Source organism: Hemitrygon akajei, chromosome 9 (genome assembly GCF_048418815.1).
Source record: "Hemitrygon akajei chromosome 9, sHemAka1.3, whole genome shotgun sequence".
Taxonomy (NCBI): domain Eukaryota; kingdom Metazoa; phylum Chordata; class Chondrichthyes; order Myliobatiformes; family Dasyatidae; genus Hemitrygon; species Hemitrygon akajei.
The window spans coordinates 96,896,764-96,915,180 of record NC_133132.1 but is presented as its reverse complement, the minus strand read 5'-3'; the positions used below and the strand labels follow the sequence as shown (position 1 = coordinate 96,915,180).

The 18,417-nt window shown below is 41.3% G+C and overlaps 1 protein-coding gene across 4 annotated transcripts in view; it reads left to right on the top strand.

Moving 5' to 3' along the window:
- shprh (SNF2 histone linker PHD RING helicase) overlaps positions 1-18,417 on the top strand; it is an 83,960-nt gene that overhangs the window by 22,126 nt on the left and 43,417 nt on the right. For 3 of the 4 annotated variants that reach the window (XM_073056566.1, XM_073056565.1, XM_073056564.1), the window contains exons 7-11: positions 605-755; positions 4,073-4,178; positions 13,956-14,212; positions 15,961-16,665; positions 17,969-18,220. In XM_073056566.1, the coding sequence (XP_072912667.1) occupies positions 605-755; positions 4,073-4,178; positions 13,956-14,212; positions 15,961-16,665; positions 17,969-18,220 (1,471 nt within the window). The remainder of the gene's footprint in view (positions 1-604; positions 756-4,072; positions 4,179-13,955; positions 14,213-15,960; positions 16,666-17,968; positions 18,221-18,417) is intronic. The other variant, XM_073056567.1, reaches the window with a different exon arrangement.

The following is an 18,417-nucleotide window of genomic DNA, read 5'->3' as shown; positions in this document are numbered from 1 at the left end:
TGGACATAAAGTTCCAAAATGTGTGGGGACCCTTTCTTGAATATTTTCAGAATTCCCAGCCAAACTAAAGGTTCATCCCTCCTCCTTTCCTCTGCACATAACTCCCTGACTTTCAGCATTCTCCAGTAAAATTCTACAAACTCAGATGTGTAAACGTACAACAGTTTATGTGTTAGTAAAATACACCTCTATACCAATGAAGCTCTGTGGGGATAAAGGTTCTGTTTAACCCTTTTTGCTAATGCATGATGGCTTGGAGATGGGAATTGGGAAGGGTAGGTTGGGGCAGGGAGGCAACCAAAGCATGAATGTACTATGGGTGCATCTCTTTCATAAATGTGAATTGTGCATTTGTTACATTTGTTATGTACCGCATAAACCTCCTTTATACTATGCTTTCTTGATTTAAAAAACTAATAAAAATATTGCTGAGAAAAAACGTTATAAAAAGTAGGATCATATGTTCTTTACTACATGATACAATGCTTATGACAGTATTGAACTTTACCGTTGACTCTTGTCTTTGAACATCATTTGATTTTAGTATGATTACCAAAGTACTGTATTTTCCACATGCTACTTTGCACTCTCAAAATATTTCTAGCATTATCCGTGACTGCCCTCTGTCAAGTGCTGACTGGCCTGGTGGAATCCTTGCAGACGAGATGGGTCTAGGAAAAACTGTGGAGATGCTGGCACTAATTCTGACCCACAAGCGTAAAGATTTGAAGGAAGACACATTATCATTCCCAGAGGTACAGTCCAGCATTTAAACTTACTCTGGGTGTGTTCATCATCTGGGATTGACCTGGGGCCTGCAGTAGTTAAAGATTAGACTCCGGCATGCTGCAACAAGCAAGCTGCAGGTGAATGTCTGACCAGGGCTGGCAGTGCTAAGGCAGTAATCTATTTACTATTTACATTGAAAGGCTAGTGTGATTTTGTAAAGTTCTGTAGTAACTGTGGGATCAGGGAAAAGTAATGCACTGGGGGAATACAGACTGAAAGGAATTATTGAAAAAGCAATTTGTGGAAATTTTGATACATCCTAAATTGGTCATTAGATTGACAGAATAGTGAGCCTCACTGTATTAGAATTCATTTATCACTGAGATACAAGCCCATGATAGTAATAGACTGGCTGGTGTGACAAACACAAAATGCTGGAGGAACTCAGCAGATCAGGCAGCTGATCTATTGAGAAGAATAAAAAAAATAGACGTTTTAGGCCGAGATCCTTTTGAAGAGTCATGGCTCCAAATTGGAGACTCCTTATTTTGCTCCATAGATGCTGCCTGACCTGCTGAGTTCCGCCAGCATTTTGTGTGTGTTACTCTGGATTTGCAGCATCTGCACAACCTCTTGTGTTCTGGATGTTGCAGGCTTTTGTGGTTGAAATGTGCCACTTGGCATTCCTTTCTTAAGGCTGTGCATGGGCATTTGTCAGAGGCAGATACTTGGAAGACCATAAGACATAGGAGCAGAATTGGGCCACTGGGCCCATCGAGTCTACTGCACCATTCACTCACGTCTGATTTATTATCGCACTCAACCCCAATCTCCCATTTATTCCCCTTAACCTTTGATGCTCTGACTAATCCAGGACCTATCAACCTCTGCTTTAACTTGGTCTCCACAGCCACCTGTGACATGAATTCCACAGAGTCACCACCAAAATTTTTCCGCATCTCTCATCTGTTCTACAAACCCCATTTCCAGAAAAGTTGGGATATTTTCCAAAATGCAATAAAAACAAAAAGCTGTGATATGTTAATTCACGTGAACCTTTATTTAACTGACAAAAGTACAAAGAGAAGATTTTCAATAGTTTTACTGACCAACTTAATTGTATTTTGTAAATATACACAAATTTAGAATTTGATGGCTGCAGCACACTCAACAAAAGTTAGGACAGAGTTAAAATAAGATTGAAAAGTTCGCAGAATATTCAAGTAACACCGGTTTGGAAGACTCCACATTAAGCAGGCTAATTGGTAGCAGGTGAGGTATCATGACTGGGTATAAAAGTAGCGTCCATCAAAGGCTCAGTCTTTGCAAGCAAGGACGGGTCGTGGCTCACCCCTTTGTGCCAAAATTCGTGAGAGAGTTGTTAGTCAGTTCAAAAGGAACATTTCCCAACGCAGATTGCAGGTCTTTCAACATCTACAGTACATAATATTATGAAAAGATTCAGAGAATTCAGGGACATCTCAGTGCGTAAAGGGCAAGGTCAGAAACCACTGTTGAATGTGCGTGATCTTCGAGCCCTCAGGCGACACTGCCTAAGAAACCGTCATGCTACTGTGCCAATTATAGCCACCTGGGCTCGGGAGTACTTTGGAAAACCATTGTCACTTAACACAGTTCGTCGCTGCATCCAGAAATGCAACTTGAAACTGTATTACGCAAGGAGGAAGCCATACATCAACTCTGTGCAGGAACGCCGGCGAGTTCTCTGGACCCGAGCTCATCTCAGATGGACCGAAAGACTGTGGAACTGTGTGCTGTGGTCAGATGAGTCCACATTTCAGCTAGTTTTCGGAAAAAACGGGCGTCGAGTTCTCTGTGCCAAAGATGAAAACGACCATCCTGATTGTTATCAGCGAAAAGTGCAAAAGCCAGCATCTGTGATGATATGGGGGTGCATTAGTGCCCACGGCATGGGTGAGTTGCATGTATGTGAAGGTACCATTGACTCTGAGGCGAATATTAGGATTTTAGAGAGACCTATGTTGCCATCAAGGCGACGTCTCTTCCCGGGACGTCCATGCTTATTTCAGCAGGACAATGCCAGACCACATTCTGTACGGGCTACAACAGCGTGGCTTTGTAGACACAGAGTGCGTGTGCTTGACTGGCCTGCTGCCAGTCCAGATCTATCTCCTATTGAAAATGTATGGTGCATCATGAAGAGGAGAATCAGACAACGGAGACCACGGACTGTTGAGCAGCTGAAGTCTTATATCAAGCAAGAATGGACAAAATTTCCAATTGCAAATCTACTACAATTAGTATCCTCAGTTCCAAAACGATTAAAAAGTGTTATTAAAAGAAAAGGTGATGTAACACAATGGTAAACATGCCTCTGTCCCAACTTTTGTTGAGTGTGTTGCAGCCATCAAATTCTAAATTTGTGTATATTTACAAAATACAATTAAGTTGGTCAGTAAAACTATTGAAAATCTTTTCTTTGTACTTTTGTCAGTTAAATAAAGGTTCAAGTGAATTAACATATCACAGATTTTTGTTTTTATTGCATTTTGGAAAATATCCCAACTTTTCTGGAAATGGGGTTTGTAAATGGATGCCCCTCTATTCTGAGGCTGTTCCCTTTAGTTCTAGACTCTCCCACTATAGGAAGCATCTTCCCCACATCCCTTCCCTCCACATTCCCTTTGATGGACCAAAGTGGGGTACATCAGGATACACCAGCATTTATGGGAAGGGTTTGGTTGTGAAGCAGTGGATTGGCATTTACTTTGTAATTTGTAGAGCTAAAACCACCTCCTTTCTTAGGAGATTAGAATATAGAATAGAACTACACATTAACATGATTAGCCCAGAAATTTTGAGCCCTTTAGTCTATAATGTCTGTGCCGACTATAATGCCAACTTAAACTGCACACCTGGCTATACATTTCTTGCAATCATTCATTATGCCACATATTAGAATTAGATTTATTATCACTGACATATGATGTGAAAGCAGTACAGTGCAAAACATTTAAAAAATCTGTAAATTACCAAAGTAAATACATAGTACAAGAAGTAGTAGTGTTCATAGGTGCTTGGATTGTTCAAAATCTGATGGTGGACAAGAAGAAGTGTTCCTGAATTGGCTGTTTTGCTTCACTCTGAAAATCTAGTTGTGGACTTCCTGTTGAGTTAGCCTTGCTGTAAGGGATAATATCATTCCCTAACAATGCTCCCTTTTAGGGTACAGTAGGGAAATTTGGACAACTCCATCCTACTTTGTGAGTAAAGTTTAAAAGTTAAAATAGGAAGGTATCATCATTTAGATGAGCAAATCATTGCAGGCAAATCTTTATTGATCATGTTCTTTTATTGCTAGGGAAAATCGACAAACTACTACATCCCACCTTCTCTGCCTCACACCTCCTGTAGAACAAGTGTGAAGAAAAGTGAAATCAAGCCCAAGGAAAAGGTGACCTGCCCTAGTAAGTGCACCCTAAGTTATCATACAACAGAGTAACAATGAAAACTTTATAAATACAAGCCCCTGTTGGGATGCCTACTGTAAATAGAAATAGCAGACACTGTGTCATCTGTTGCCTGTTTTATTGGGCAGAAAATTAGAAACAGTATTTGTGGAGTTTACCTTACCAAAGGAAGGAAGGTTTGTATTTAAGTGACAACCATCCCAACTTGAGGATCTCAGAATGGGGTATCACAGTAGCATAGCGGTTAGTGCAATGCTATTACAGCTCAGTGTGTTAGAGTTTGGAGTTCCAGCGTCATCTGTAAGGATTTTGTTTGTCCTCCCCATGGAATGTGTGGGTTTTCTCCAGGTGCTCCGGTTTCCTCCTGCAGTCTGAAGTTAGTAGGTTAATTGGTCATTATAAATTGTCCTGTGTTTAGGTTAATCTTAAATCAGGTGTTGCTGGACATCGCAGCGAGAAGGGCCTATTTCATGCTGCAGCTCAGTAAATAAATAAGTGCTTTAAAGTTCATGAAACATTTTGACATCAGATTGCAGATACTAGAAATTGAAACCACAGTTCAAAGTAAGTTTATTATCAAAGTACAACGTGTATGTTACCATATACAACCTTGATATTCACTTTCATGCAAGCATTTACAGAGAAAGAAATATTATAGAACTTCATCAAAAACTGCATAAACAAAGACTGACAGATGATGTGCAAAAGAAGACAAGCTGCAAATAAAAATAATACTGAGAGCATGAGTTTTAAAGAGTCCTTGAAAGTGAGTCTGTATATCGTAGAATTAGTTTGGAATAGTGGTAAATGTGGTTTTCTATGCCGGTGCAGGAGCCTGATGGCTCTAGGGTAAATACTGTTCCTAAACCTCATGGTGTGGGTCCTAAGGCTGTTGTATCTCCTTCCTGATGACAGCAGCAAAAAGAGAACATGACCTGGATGGTGGGAGTCCTTGATATTCTGTGCTGCTTTCTTGTGGCACTGCTCCTTGTATGTGTCCTTAATGGCAGGTAGGGCTCTGCCTGTGACTGACTGGGTTGTATTCACCTCATTTTGTATCCTTTTCTGATCTTGGGCATTGGTGTTTTCATACCAGGCCATGTTGCAATCAGTTAGGATACTCTCCACTGAGCATCTGTAGAAGTTTGTCGAAGTTTTTGGTAACAGGCTAATTCTATGCAATCTTCTAAGATGTCTAGGCTCTGTCATGCTTTCCTTCTGATGACACTTATGTGCTGATCCTAGGACAGATATGCCTTCTGACTGTTGACCTTCTCCACCTCCGTCCCCCTAATGAAAGCTGGCTTATGGACCTCTGGCTTATTCCTCCTATAGATGATAATCAGCTCTTTGGTTTCACTGATGTTGAATGAGAGGTGGTTGTTGTGGGACCACTCAAGTCATTCTCACTCTTATATGCTGATTCATTATCACCTTTGATTCAGAGGTTTCAAAGGTACATTTAATGTCAGAGAAATATATAGCATATACATCCTGAAATTCTTTTTCTTCGCAGACATCCACAAAACCAGAGGAGTGCCCCAAAGAATGAATGACAGTTAAATGTTAGAACTGCAAAGCCTCCACCTTTGCATAAGCTGCAGCAAAGCAACGACCCCCCCAGCAAAAAAAGCATCAGTGCCCCCCACTGAGCACTCAAGCAGCTGAAAGCGTCAATAAAGACACAAACTTCTTGTACCCCAAAGACTACTTGTTCACCCAGTGTTACACATACCACAGGCTGTCTCTCTCTCTCTCTCTCTCTCTCCCTCTCCCTCTCCCTCTCCCTCTCCCTCTCCCTCTCCCTCTCCCTCTCCCTCTCCCTCTCCCTCTCCCTCTCCCTCTCCCTCTCCCTCTCCCTCTCCCTCTCCCTCTCCCTCTCCCTCTCCCTCTCCCTCTCTCTCTCTCTCTCTCTCTCTCTCTCTCTCTCCCTCCCTCTCTCCCTCTCCCTCTCTCCCCCCTCCCTCCCTAATAAGGGAAAGAGAGGTGTCCCCATTTCACAGCGAGAGGGGAGACATATCAAACAACTCGTTGATTAACGATGTTAAAAGTCTGTAGTATCACTTCTTCCAAGCTCTGTGCCCAAAGAACTCAGGTCTGTGGACACGCAGCCAGCAGCCAGCTCGCTGCTTTCGATCTTCCATCTCCCACGACACACCGATTTCCTGTGGTGACACTGACCTCCAGTCCACCCACCTCCAAAGCCACGAAATCCCAGAACCCCAAAGGCACACTAGTATTCTAGGCCGCATCCTTGACATATCGAATAGCGGCCGGTCGTGAGACCCCAAGAGCGGGCCCCATCCCCACAAAGAACCAAAGTCAGCTTGTAACTCCAGGTCAGGGTCTTCAGAAGAACCCTGAAAGGGAAAACAGAGATATTAAAGATAGAAATAGAGCTGTGTCTGAAGATGCAAGCAAAGGACTTGTCAATAACAGCAGTATTATCAGAAAACTTAAAAATGGCATTGGAGCTGTAGTTAGATATATAACCGCAAGTATAAAGTGAGTAGAGCTAGGGGCTAGCACACAGCCCTGTGGTGCAACTGTGTAAATGATGTGTGTGGAGATGATATTGTTGCCAATCCGTACTAACCGGGGTCTGCTGGTGAGAAAATCAAGGATCCACTTGCATAAGGAGGTACTGAGGCCTAGGTCTTGGAGTTTAGTGAAGAGTTTTGAGGGGATGTTAGTGTTGAATTGTGTTGGCGCTTAGCCTAGTGGATAAGGCATTGATCTAGTGATCTGAAGGCCACTGGTTCGAGCCTGAGCGTGTTTGTGTCCTTGAGCAAGGCACTTAACAACACATTGCTCTGTGATGACACCAGTGCCAAGCTGCATGGGTCCTAGTGCCCTTCCCTTGGACAACATCGGTGGCGTGGAGAGGAGAAGGCTTGCAGCTTGGGCAACTGCCGGTCTCCCATACAAACCTGCCCAGGCCTGCGCCCTGGAAATCCATGGTCTCACGAGACTAACGGAAGCCTATTATTACTATTAGTGTTGAATGCGGAGCTGTAGTCAGTGAAGAGCATCTTGACCTGTGCATCTTCAGTGAACAGGTGTTCCAGAACTGAGTGAAGAGCCAACAAAATGGCTCCTGCTGTGACCAGTTTGAACATACCAGGATCCCACAAGTCTAGTGGCTGAGCCCAGGATATTTGATTAAACCATTGGAATTCAGAACAGCTACAGAGATCCAGTGGCTGTCTGTAAAATGATCAGCCTGTGTAGACAGAAAAGATCAAGTGTAACATATCCACTATCTCCTTCAGCTATTCCCAGAATCATGAAGTGAGCCAATTCAATTCACTCTCAGCAACCACGGAGAGCATTTATCACGGCAAAAGTTAGTGGATCTGACACCAGGGTAGTGCAGCGGTTAGTGTGATGCTATTATAGTTCATTTCCAACACTGTCTCTAAGGAGTCTGTACGTCCTCCCCATGGAAAGTGTGGGTTTTCTCTGGGCGCTCTGGTTTCCTCCTACAGTCCAAGGACGTACTGACTAGGCTAATTGGTCATTGTAAATTGTCCTGTGATTAGGCTGGAGTTGATCGGGTGGATGGGACGATGTGGCTCAAAGGGCCAGGAGGGCCTGCTCTGTTCTGTATCACTAAATAAATGAATAAATAAACAAACAAACACACACATACATCTTCATGCTGCAGACCTCTGTTTTAGATATGATGCACCTCTCAACAAGCTGATGATTTTAAACAATAGTAAGTCAGCCAAATATGTCCTGTCAAAAAAAAAGTAGAAAAAATACAGTCTGGTTACTCTATCATCAACACACACAAAATGCTGGAGGAACTCAGTGGGGCAGGCAGCATCTATGACTATGTAACAGTTTCTTTCCCCAAGCTATCAGATTCCTCAATACCCAAAGCCTGGACTGACACCTTGCCCTATTGTCCTGTTTATTATTTATTGTAATGCCAGCACTGTTTTTGTGCACTTTATGCAGTTCAGTGTAGTTCAGTAGTCTAGTGTAACTTTCTCTGTGTTTTTTTTTTACGTAGTTCAGTCTAGTTTTTGTACTGTGTCATGTAACACCATAGTCCTGAAAAACGTTGTCTCAGTTTTACTATGTACTATACCAGCAGTTATGGTCAAAATGACAATAAAAGTGACTTGACTTGACTATGGAGAAAAAGTACCGTTGACATTTCAGGGCGAGACCCTTCGGCAGTCATCATGCGACTTTCAGTTATCATTGAAGTAATGGAAAGTGCTTCTGACAATGATATCAAGTGGTACTTACTTGATTCAGATTCAGTTTATTGTCATTTAGAAACCACAAATGCAATGCAGTTAAAAAATTAGACAACGTTCCTCCAGAATGATATCACAAAAGCACATGACAAAACAGACTATACCAGAAAATCCACATAACGTTTGGCAATCCCCAATCCAGAGTCCGGAGAGGCTGCTGTGTATTAATATTGCGCTACCATCTTAGCGCGTTCCCCGGAAAGGAGCTCCAAAACCATCAGACAAAACAAGACCAAAAACTAAAGCTACAAGACCTGCACAAAACCACATAGTTACAACAGTGCAAACAATAGCATAATTGATAAAAAAAAAACAGACCATGGGCACAGTAAAAATAGTCCAAAGATGTTAAAAGACTATAAGTTCGAAAGAAACCACCACACAGTTTCCACAAGTCCTCAGGGTCTCGATAGACTCGTCATCCCACGCAGGTGGCAGAAGGGAATACCCCCGCTATGGACTTCCACGGCGCTGGACTCAGCCTCGCAGACGCAGCACACAATGAAAGCTCAGTTGAACCCAGCCTCACAGACACAGCACACAGTGAAAGCGCCTTGACCGCAGCGGACTCCGAGTCCATCGAACCTCCGAGCCTCCGACCATCCCCTCCGGCACAGCTTCTCCGAGCACCATCCTCTGCCGAGCGTATTAAGATGCCACCGGCAACGCAACCCCGAGGACTGGGGGCTTGTTCTTCTCAGCAGAGACCTGGACCTCACAGCAGCAGCAGCAACGAAGAAGGCCTTCCTGGAGATTTCCAGGATAACCTGCTCATGAATACTCAATATGTGTTTCAAGTCAGTTCAGTTTTGGATTAGTATATAAACTCAATGGCCTCTTCACTGGTCATCTCCTGTACTTTATAAAGGAGCTACTGAGTGTACATTTGTGGTTTTCTGCTATTGTAGACCATCCACTTCAAGGTTCGATGTGTTATGTATTCAGTGATGCTCTTCTGCACACCACTTGTAACACGTGTTTATTTGAGTTATTGTGGCCTCCCTGTCAGCTAGAACCAGTCAGGCCATTCCCCTCTGACCTCTTTCACTAACAAGACATTTTCACCCACAGAACTGCCGCTCACTTAATATTTTATGTTTTTTACATTATGCTCTGTGAAGATCCTGGCAGATCAGTGGTTTCTGAGATAATCAGACCACCCTGTCTGGCACCAACAATCATTCCATGGTCATAGTCACTTAGATCATGTTTCTTTCCCATTCTAATGTTTGGTCTGAACAACAACTGAACCTCTTGACTGTGCATGATTTTAGGCATGGAATTGCTACCACATGATTGGCTAATTGGATATTTGCATTAACAAGCAGCTGTACCTAATAACGTGGTACATTATTGGCTACCTAAGTAACAGGCACAACTGGTGTTTACATATTGCGAAGATTTTGTGTAAGCAATGCTTATCTCTTTCTGACAGTTCCCACTGTCACAAAAACTGGTTTTCATCACACATGATTCACTGTCAGCAATGTAGATAGCACTAGCAGCAGCAAGCATGGTCTTATTGAGGTCTTGCTCCAAATATAGACAAATGATTGCTGCAGCATTTGATCATGTGGGGGATTCAAGAATTGGGGTGCAATTGGCCAGTTGGAATCGAGGAGATGGGATTCTATTAATTAAAGTCATACCCAGCACAGGAGAAGATGCCTGTGATTTTTGGTAATCCAATTATCTCAGACCCAGGCCTTGATAGGTAAGTTTATTAAGATTGTGCCCTGGTATCAACTAATTTTTCTTGCTACCCAAATGATCTTTAACTGATCTTCAACAAAGAAAAGTTATGTACAAGGATGTTGCCGGTTCTTTAGGACTTGAGTTATAGAGAGAGACTGAGTAAATTAAGACTTTATTCACTGGAATGTAGAAGAATGAGGGGAGATTTGATCGAGAGATACAAAATTATGAGGGATATGGATAGGGTAAATGCAAGCAGGTTTTTTTTCCACTGAGGGTGGGAGAAACTGGAACTATAGGTTATAGTTTAAAAGTGAAATATTTAAGGGAAACTTGAAGGGGAATTTCTTTACTCAGAAGATTGTGCTTATGTGGAAAAGCTGACAAAGGAAGTGATGGATGTGGGTTTGATTCAATATTTGAGAGAAGTTTGAATAAGTACATGGATGGAAGGGTATTGACGACTATGACCAGGTATGCATTGATGTGACCAAGAATAACAGTTCAACACAGACTACATGTGCTGAAGAAGGGCCAGTTTCTGTGCTGCAGAGCTCTATGACTCAATGATTCTATGATTCATTAATGATTGCTGTTATTCTGCTCTAAAATAACTTGCATAATGGTAAGTTACCATTGAACCAAGCAATCATCTCCGGAAAGAGAAAGCTTAGTCAACTACCTTCAAAATTTAATGATTTTATCATTATACATAGGCTTAACATCTTTCTCCAAAACCACTCCATGATCTGTTTTGGTGGTGTGGTTTCCATCCCACTGCAACTCTAATTTAAACCTCTCCATGCAGTCCTAGCAGGAAGGTTTGCTAGTGCCGCATGGAGGTGGGAGAGGGGATGTAAACTAGAGTTACAGTGGAATGGGAACCATTGCGCCATAATAGATTGTGGAGTAGTTGTGGAAAAATGTTAAGCCTACATACAAGGTCAGGAGTCAAAAGATTGAACTAATGTTCTGAGCTGCATATATTTCAATGCAAGGGGTATTGTAGGAAAGGCGGGTGAACTTAGGGCATGAATCGGCACGTGGAATTATGACATTGTAGCCATTGTAGACTTGGTTGCCAGGAGGGGTGGGACTGGCAGCTGGCTCAGTGTTCCAGGGTTCTGTTGTTTTAGATATGATAGGGTGGGAGGGATTAAAGGGGAAGGGGTGCATTACTGGCCAAGGAAAAAGTTATGGCAGTGCTCAGTCAGGACAGACTGGAGAGCTCATACAGTGAGGCTTTATGGGTAGAACTGCGGAATAAGAAAGATATGACCACAATAATGGGATTACATTATAAACCACCCAATAATCCACGGGATTTAGAAAAGCAAATTTGTAGAGAGAGATTGCAGACTATTGCAAGAAACATAAGGTTGTAGTAGTAGGTGATTCTAACTTTCCATATATTGACTGGGACTTCCATATTGTAGAAGGGCTGGACAGGAAAAAGTTTGTCAAGTGTGTTCAAGGAAGTTTCCTTAGTCAGTACATATGAGTCCCAACTAGAGAGAGTCTGATACTAGATCTCATATTCGGGAATGAGGCAGGGCAGATGACAGAAGTCTGTGTAGAGAAAAACTTTTCTTTTTGTAGTTTGTTGTCTTTTGCACACTGGTTGAATGCCCAAGTTAGTGCGGTGTTTCATTGATATTTTTAATGGTTATTATTCTACTGTGAATTTGTTGAATACCCCTACAAGAAAATGAATCTGATGTTTATACATAGTGATATATATGTGCCTTGGTAATAGCTTTGAACTTTGAAAAAGAAGGAGGTGCATTACAAGTATAGGCAGGTAGGAAGAAATTAGGCACTTGAGTATAAAGAGGAAATCAGGAGGGCTGAAAGAAGGCATGAAGTAACTCTAGCAGACAAGATGAAGGAGAATCGTAATGGCTTCTACAGATTTTTTAAGATCAAAAGGATAGCAGGGGACAAAATTGGTCCTTTGCAAGATCAGAGTCATAATCTATGCATGGAGCTGAAAGAGATGGTGGAGATCTAAATGGACTTTTTGCATCTGTATTTATGTAGGAGATGGATATAGAGTCTATCCACATGGGGAAATGTATCATCCAGGTCATGGACTCTATAGATTACAGAAGAGAAGGCGTTTGCTGTCTTGAGGGAAATTAGGGTAGATAAATCCTCAGGACCTGACAAGGTGTTCGCTTAGACCCTTGGGAGGCTGGTGCAAAAATTGCAGGGGGCCCAGCAGAGATACATAAAATATCCTTAGACATGGGTGAGGTGCCTGAGGATTGGAGGATAGCCAATGTTGTTCTGTTGTCTAAGAAATATTCAAAGAATAAGCCAGGAAATTACAGGCTGGTGAGCCTGACATCAGTGGTGGGCAAGTTATTGGAAAATATTCTAAGAGACCGGATATATAAGTATTTGGATAAACAGGGACTGATTAGGGATAGTCAACATGGCTTTGTGTGTGTTAAGTTGGTTTTTACCAATCTTACAGAGTCTTATGAGCAAATTACCAGAAAAATTGATAAAGGCAAGGCAGTAGAAGTTATCTACGTGGACTTCAGCAAGGCCTTTGACCAATGGGTGGATGGTCAAGAAGGTTCAATTGCTTGGCATTCAAGATGAGGTAGTAAATTGAATTAGATATTGACTTCATGGAAGAAGCCAGAGCGTGGTAGTAGATGGTTGCCTCTCTGACTAGAGACCTGTGACTAGTAGTGTGCCGCAGGGATTGGTGCTGGGTTCATTGTTGTTTGCCATCTGAATCAACGATATGGATGATTATGTAGTTAACTGGATTGGCAAATTTGCAGATGACACCAAGATTGGAGTGTAGTGTACAGTGAGGAAAACTATCAGAGCTTGTAGTGAGATCTAGAAAAATGGACTGAAAACTGGTAGATGGAATTTAATGCAGACAGGTCTGGGGTGTTGCAAATTGGAAGGACCAGCTTGGGTAGGTCTTAACACCATGAGCAGTAGGGCACTGAGGAGTGCAGTAGAAAGGAGGGATCTGCGAATACTAATCCATTATTCCTTGAAAATGGTGCCACAAGTAGATAGGTAGTAAAGAAAGCTTTCGGTATATTGGCCTTTGTAAATCAGTGTATTCAGTACAGGAATTTGGATGTTATGTTGAAATTGTATAGACATTGGTGATAACCTAATTTGGAGTATTGTGTGCAGTTTTGGTCACCTACCTACAGGAAGGATGTAAAAAAGCTTGAAAGAGTAATGAGAAAAATTACAAGGATGTTGCCGGGACTTGAGGACCTGAGTTATAGAGAAAGGTTGGATAGGTTAGGATTTTATTCGCTAGAACGTAGAAGATTGAGGGGAGATTTGATAGAAGTATACAAAATTATGAGGGGTCTAGATAGAGTAAATGGAAGCAGGCGTTTTCCACTGAGGTTGGGTGAGACTACAACTAGAGGTCATGGGTTAATGCAGAAAGGTGAAATGTTTAAGGGGAACATGAGAGAGAACTTCTTCACTCCTGATGGTCAGAGTGGAGAATGAGCTGACAGTGCAAGTGGTGGATGAGGGTTTGGTTTCAACATTTAAGAGAAACTTGGATTGGTACATGGATGAGAGGGGTATAGACAGTACAATTAACAGCTCATTGTCCTAGTGACAAGACCTCTGTTACCCAGTCTGGTAGTCCTAGAAAGTGGGATGAGGCTATAGGGCTGCAGGTGAGGAGAGAGATGAAGCCATGGAAGGATTTGAAAATAATGAAGATAAAACTGAACAAAACAAAGATTGAAAAGTGAATTATTTGTAGTACTGATTAATATTAATTCATTTATCTTCTGCACAGGTCTTCGAGTAATGATAATTACTGCTATAAAGGAAATGAATGTGAGGAAGTCGACCTCTGTCAGTGCCATATACAAATACATCAATGCTACCTACAAGTATGACATTCAACGGAATCGCCATCTCATCAAGAAAACCTTAGCAAAACTAATTGCAGAGCAAGTGATTAAACAGGTCAAAGGTCATGGCTTAGCTGGTTCATTCATTATTGGAAAGAATTACAAAGAACAAACAAAAAGAAAAGGAACAGAGAAACAGGTATTAAGTGTCTGGGTCATAGAAAATAGTTTCACTTCTAAGCCACGTTTACTTCCACATCAATTCATTCTATCCGTCAGGACTGTCTCAGCTGATCTTACTCATGAAATGATAATTTCTCTTAAGTGTTATTAATTGCTCTGTCTGAGCTTCTAAATCTCAGTAAAGAGAAGATTGTACATCCAGGTTAACATTTTGGTTTTTCTATGAATTGCAGAAAAAAACACATCCAAAGGAGCAGCAAGAGATTTTACATATAATCTGTGAAATTGAGTATTGATAGCATGAGATATAGCCCTCAGAGAGAAAGAATAGTTTGCTCAAAAAAATAGATGTTTTCTTAAGTGTTTTACATGTATCTTTGCCAAAGAGAAGTATGACTGAGTGGATATGTACGCTGATACGGCTGAGTGGGTAAATGCAAAATACTGCGGAGAATGGAAAGCTGAAGCAAGAACACAAAGTGCTGAAAATATTCAGTAGCCCTGCAGATGATCTGAGGGTGATGGGTGTAGAGGAAGAATGGTAGGACTGCTCATCCAGGAAAAACCTAAAAGTTTTCAGGCCTTAATGATAGGAAAAGGAGTATTTATGTGAATGTATGTCCAAAGTACAAATTAAATAGTTGAGGTCAGAAAGCTGAGAAACAGAGTATTAGATGTATTGCAAATGTAGATGGCAAGAGACCGGACAGGAGAAAAAGGAAGAATCAAGAAGGGATGAAACATGTTCTGTGGAGCACGAACAAGCTGAAAAAATGATTCTAAAAATGGGATCCTGTAATGGGATCCTTGGGAGAATGCAGAAGTAGAATTATGAGGTTGGTTGCTGTGGTGAAATTTCCAAAGCAAAAAATATCAGTCATTGTCTTGAAAAATGGTCTGATGTTTGGGGTGATGAGGTCATGGACCAGAAGATATGTGGTGGTGATCAGAGCAGTCAGCCTTTATAGCTGAACAATAACAACACTTTCTTTGGCAGGATGACAGTATTGGGGTTACTTTTACTGAATGGAGTATTGCAAGTTCAAGGGACTTAAATGACAGTAGGAGAGTGGAACAGGATAATTGAAATGTTTGATGTCATAGCTGCAATAGAGATTATGAAGCCCAAGAGAAGGGTGGTGCAGAAATTTCTAAAAATATTTATTCATTAGTTGTCATGTTGTTTGTAATTCTAATTCTTCATTATCTATCATAATTGTCTCTAAACTGAGGACCAGCTAAGAGTCAAATCACATCACCAGGTCTAAAGTCACATGTAGGTTAGACTGGAGAAGGTAACAGGTTTCCCTAAATAAAGGATATGATTGAACCAGGTGGGCTTTAACCACCATCCAGCGGGATCACCATTAATGATACCAGCCTTTTATGGTGGATTTATTTAATAACTGTCAGGGAGAGTTTCTAGCTTGTGTGTCAGGATGAGTGTTTTAAACCCAGAACAAAAGGTGATAAAATCTCACAGACTTACAGCAGGGATAGGAGATTTTTTTTAAAACAAAAAGTTATGAGGCTATGGAATCAATTTTCAGGATTCGTGTGGATGCAGAAACAATATAAATGTAGGATAACTAGATAAAGGAACAGGGAAGAAAGAGATGTGGGGACAGAATAGATAAATGAGAGTGATTTATTTGCATGAAGGTTTAATTTTGAAAAGCACTGGTTCAGCAGAATGTTCTAACTTCTGTGTGTTAATTGTGCGAATTATAAACTATTTTACAAGACTTTATTGTTTTTGCTTAGAAGCTAAGTCCTGGGAAAAGCCTATTGCCCATTTTTGTGAATAACAAGCAGGAGATGAAAACAGAAGAAACTGATCCTGCTTTGAGTACAACAGGCACTGGCAAACCATCGGCAAACGATATCCCTGATTGTCTCTTGGAAAATGAAAAGAACAATTGTAATGAAACTGAGCCATGCAAGAAGGAAGTGGAACCACCAAAAGTATCTCAGGAATTTGATCTGAAAGAGGAGACTCATGATGGTGGCTTAGATTTTTTGCTGTCTGGACAAGGGATTGCAGAAAATAATGAAACTGGTGAAATAAGGGAAAGTTGTTTTACCTCAAGTAAGGTGCCAATAAATGATAAAAGATCCCCAAATGTCCTCCAGGGAGATTCGCAAGATACGGACAGAACACAGTCATCTAAAATGACTTCTCCCTACACCAAGTCAAAGTGTCATTTTGAATGCATATGCGGTGAAAGTGGATTGGCTGATTATAAAGCACGGATTCAGTGCCTGAATTGCCACTTGTGGCAGCATGCTACTTGTGTGAATTACAAGGAAGACGACCTAAGTATCAGGCCATTCTACTGCCCCCATTGCCTGGTCAAGATGAAGCCTGTGTCCACATCTGCAACCCTCATTATCTCCCCCAGTTCCATCTGCCACCAGTGGGTGGATGAAATTAACAGGCATGTGAGATCATCTTCAATTTCTATCTTGGTAAGCATTGCTACAGAGAGAAATAAGTCCAGATTGTATGAATTCTAAAAGCATTGTTTCCATAACATGTATCACTTTATTCTTTTTCACTCATTTGTTCTCCAAGTATATTAGAATTATCTGTTGCAAGAAAGTTGTACGGAATTTTACTTTAAGAACCTTACTGATTTCTGATTTTAGAGTGAAAGATCCTCATTACTAAGGTTTGTAGAATCATAGAGCACTACAGCATAGAAGCGGGCCTTTCGGCCCATCTAACCAATGCCGAACTCTTGTTCTGCCTAGGCCCTTCCATCTGCACCTGGACCTGAGCCTTCCATCCCCCTCCCATCCATAATCTTATCCAAACTTCTCTTAAGTATTGCAGTCAAACTCATTATCCACCACTTCTGTTGGCAGCTCATTCCACACTTGCACCACTCTCTGAGTGAAGAAATTCCTCCACAGGTCCGCCTTAAATATTTCACTTTTCACACCTATCTTGTGACCTTTAGTTCTAATCTCACCCAACCTCAGTGGAAAAACCTTGTCTTCCCATTAGCAGCACACTATTTACTCAATTTTTAATAAGCTCCATTTGATTCTGATAGGAGCCTATCTTGAGCCCTAGTATTCTGAGTTCTAAGCCACCAATTTGGTGACCAGCAAGTGCTTGCTGTAGAACCAGTTGCCATATTGGGTTAGGGAAAAAAAGGCATCCAAAACATGGCTGATACTGTCCACGATCTTTGCAAAAGGCAAGTAAGTTGTCTTAATACCAGTTTGACGGACCCCCCCCCCCCCCCCCCAACAGAAAGCAATCGCCATGAGCTCCATTTCAGCTAAACAGGGCCCATACAGATGTTCTTAAAAGGCCCACAAGAAGCCACCAGAACTATTTTTAAAAGAGAGAATTAGATTAGTATGGGAATTAGTATTGCTGTTGTACCTCATTATTCCTTTTTTTGCACCATTTATTTATTTTGTAATTTATAGTAATATTATGTCTTTGCATTGTAAAACAACATAAAACAACAAATTTCACAATAAGACAGTGATAATAAACCTGATTCTGATCCTGTTTGTTGTGGATCGTTACCACACCTAATGGACTATTTCACTATGATGGTTTAAAGTCTCATTCAACATATATAACATAAATATCCATAATTGGTTAATTTAGCTTTATAATTAATTCTTTTTATTTAAGTTTTATGCATTATTTACCCACTATTTTGATTAGTTTTGACAATTTAAAGTAGTTTAATTATTCAGGATAGCACATTCATCAGCAAATTCAGCTTCCACTGTTTGTCCTCTACAGGTGTACCAAGGAGTGAAGAAACATGGTTTTATACAACCTCATGCACTTGCAGAGCACGAGATAGTTATCACAACATATGATGTACTTCGAACAGAGCTGAATTATGTTGACATACCTCATAGTAACAGTGATGATGGGCGTCGGTTACGCAAAGAGAAGCGTTACATGGCCATTCCAAGCCCACTAGTTGCGGTGGAGTGGTGGAGGATCTGTCTGGATGAGGCTCAAATGGTTGAGTGTGCCACTGCTAAGGTGAGGCTTTACAAAGCAAACTTTGTAGGCAGGAATTGCACCTAGAGTATAGGATGACCAGATAAGGAGTCTTAACCCGAGATGTCTGTGGAATGCATTGCCAAAGAAGGCTGTGAAGGCTAAGTCATTAGGTATACAGTGTTTTGAAAAAATATTCTGCACCCACAACTTTTCGTATTTTACTCTCTCATATTCTA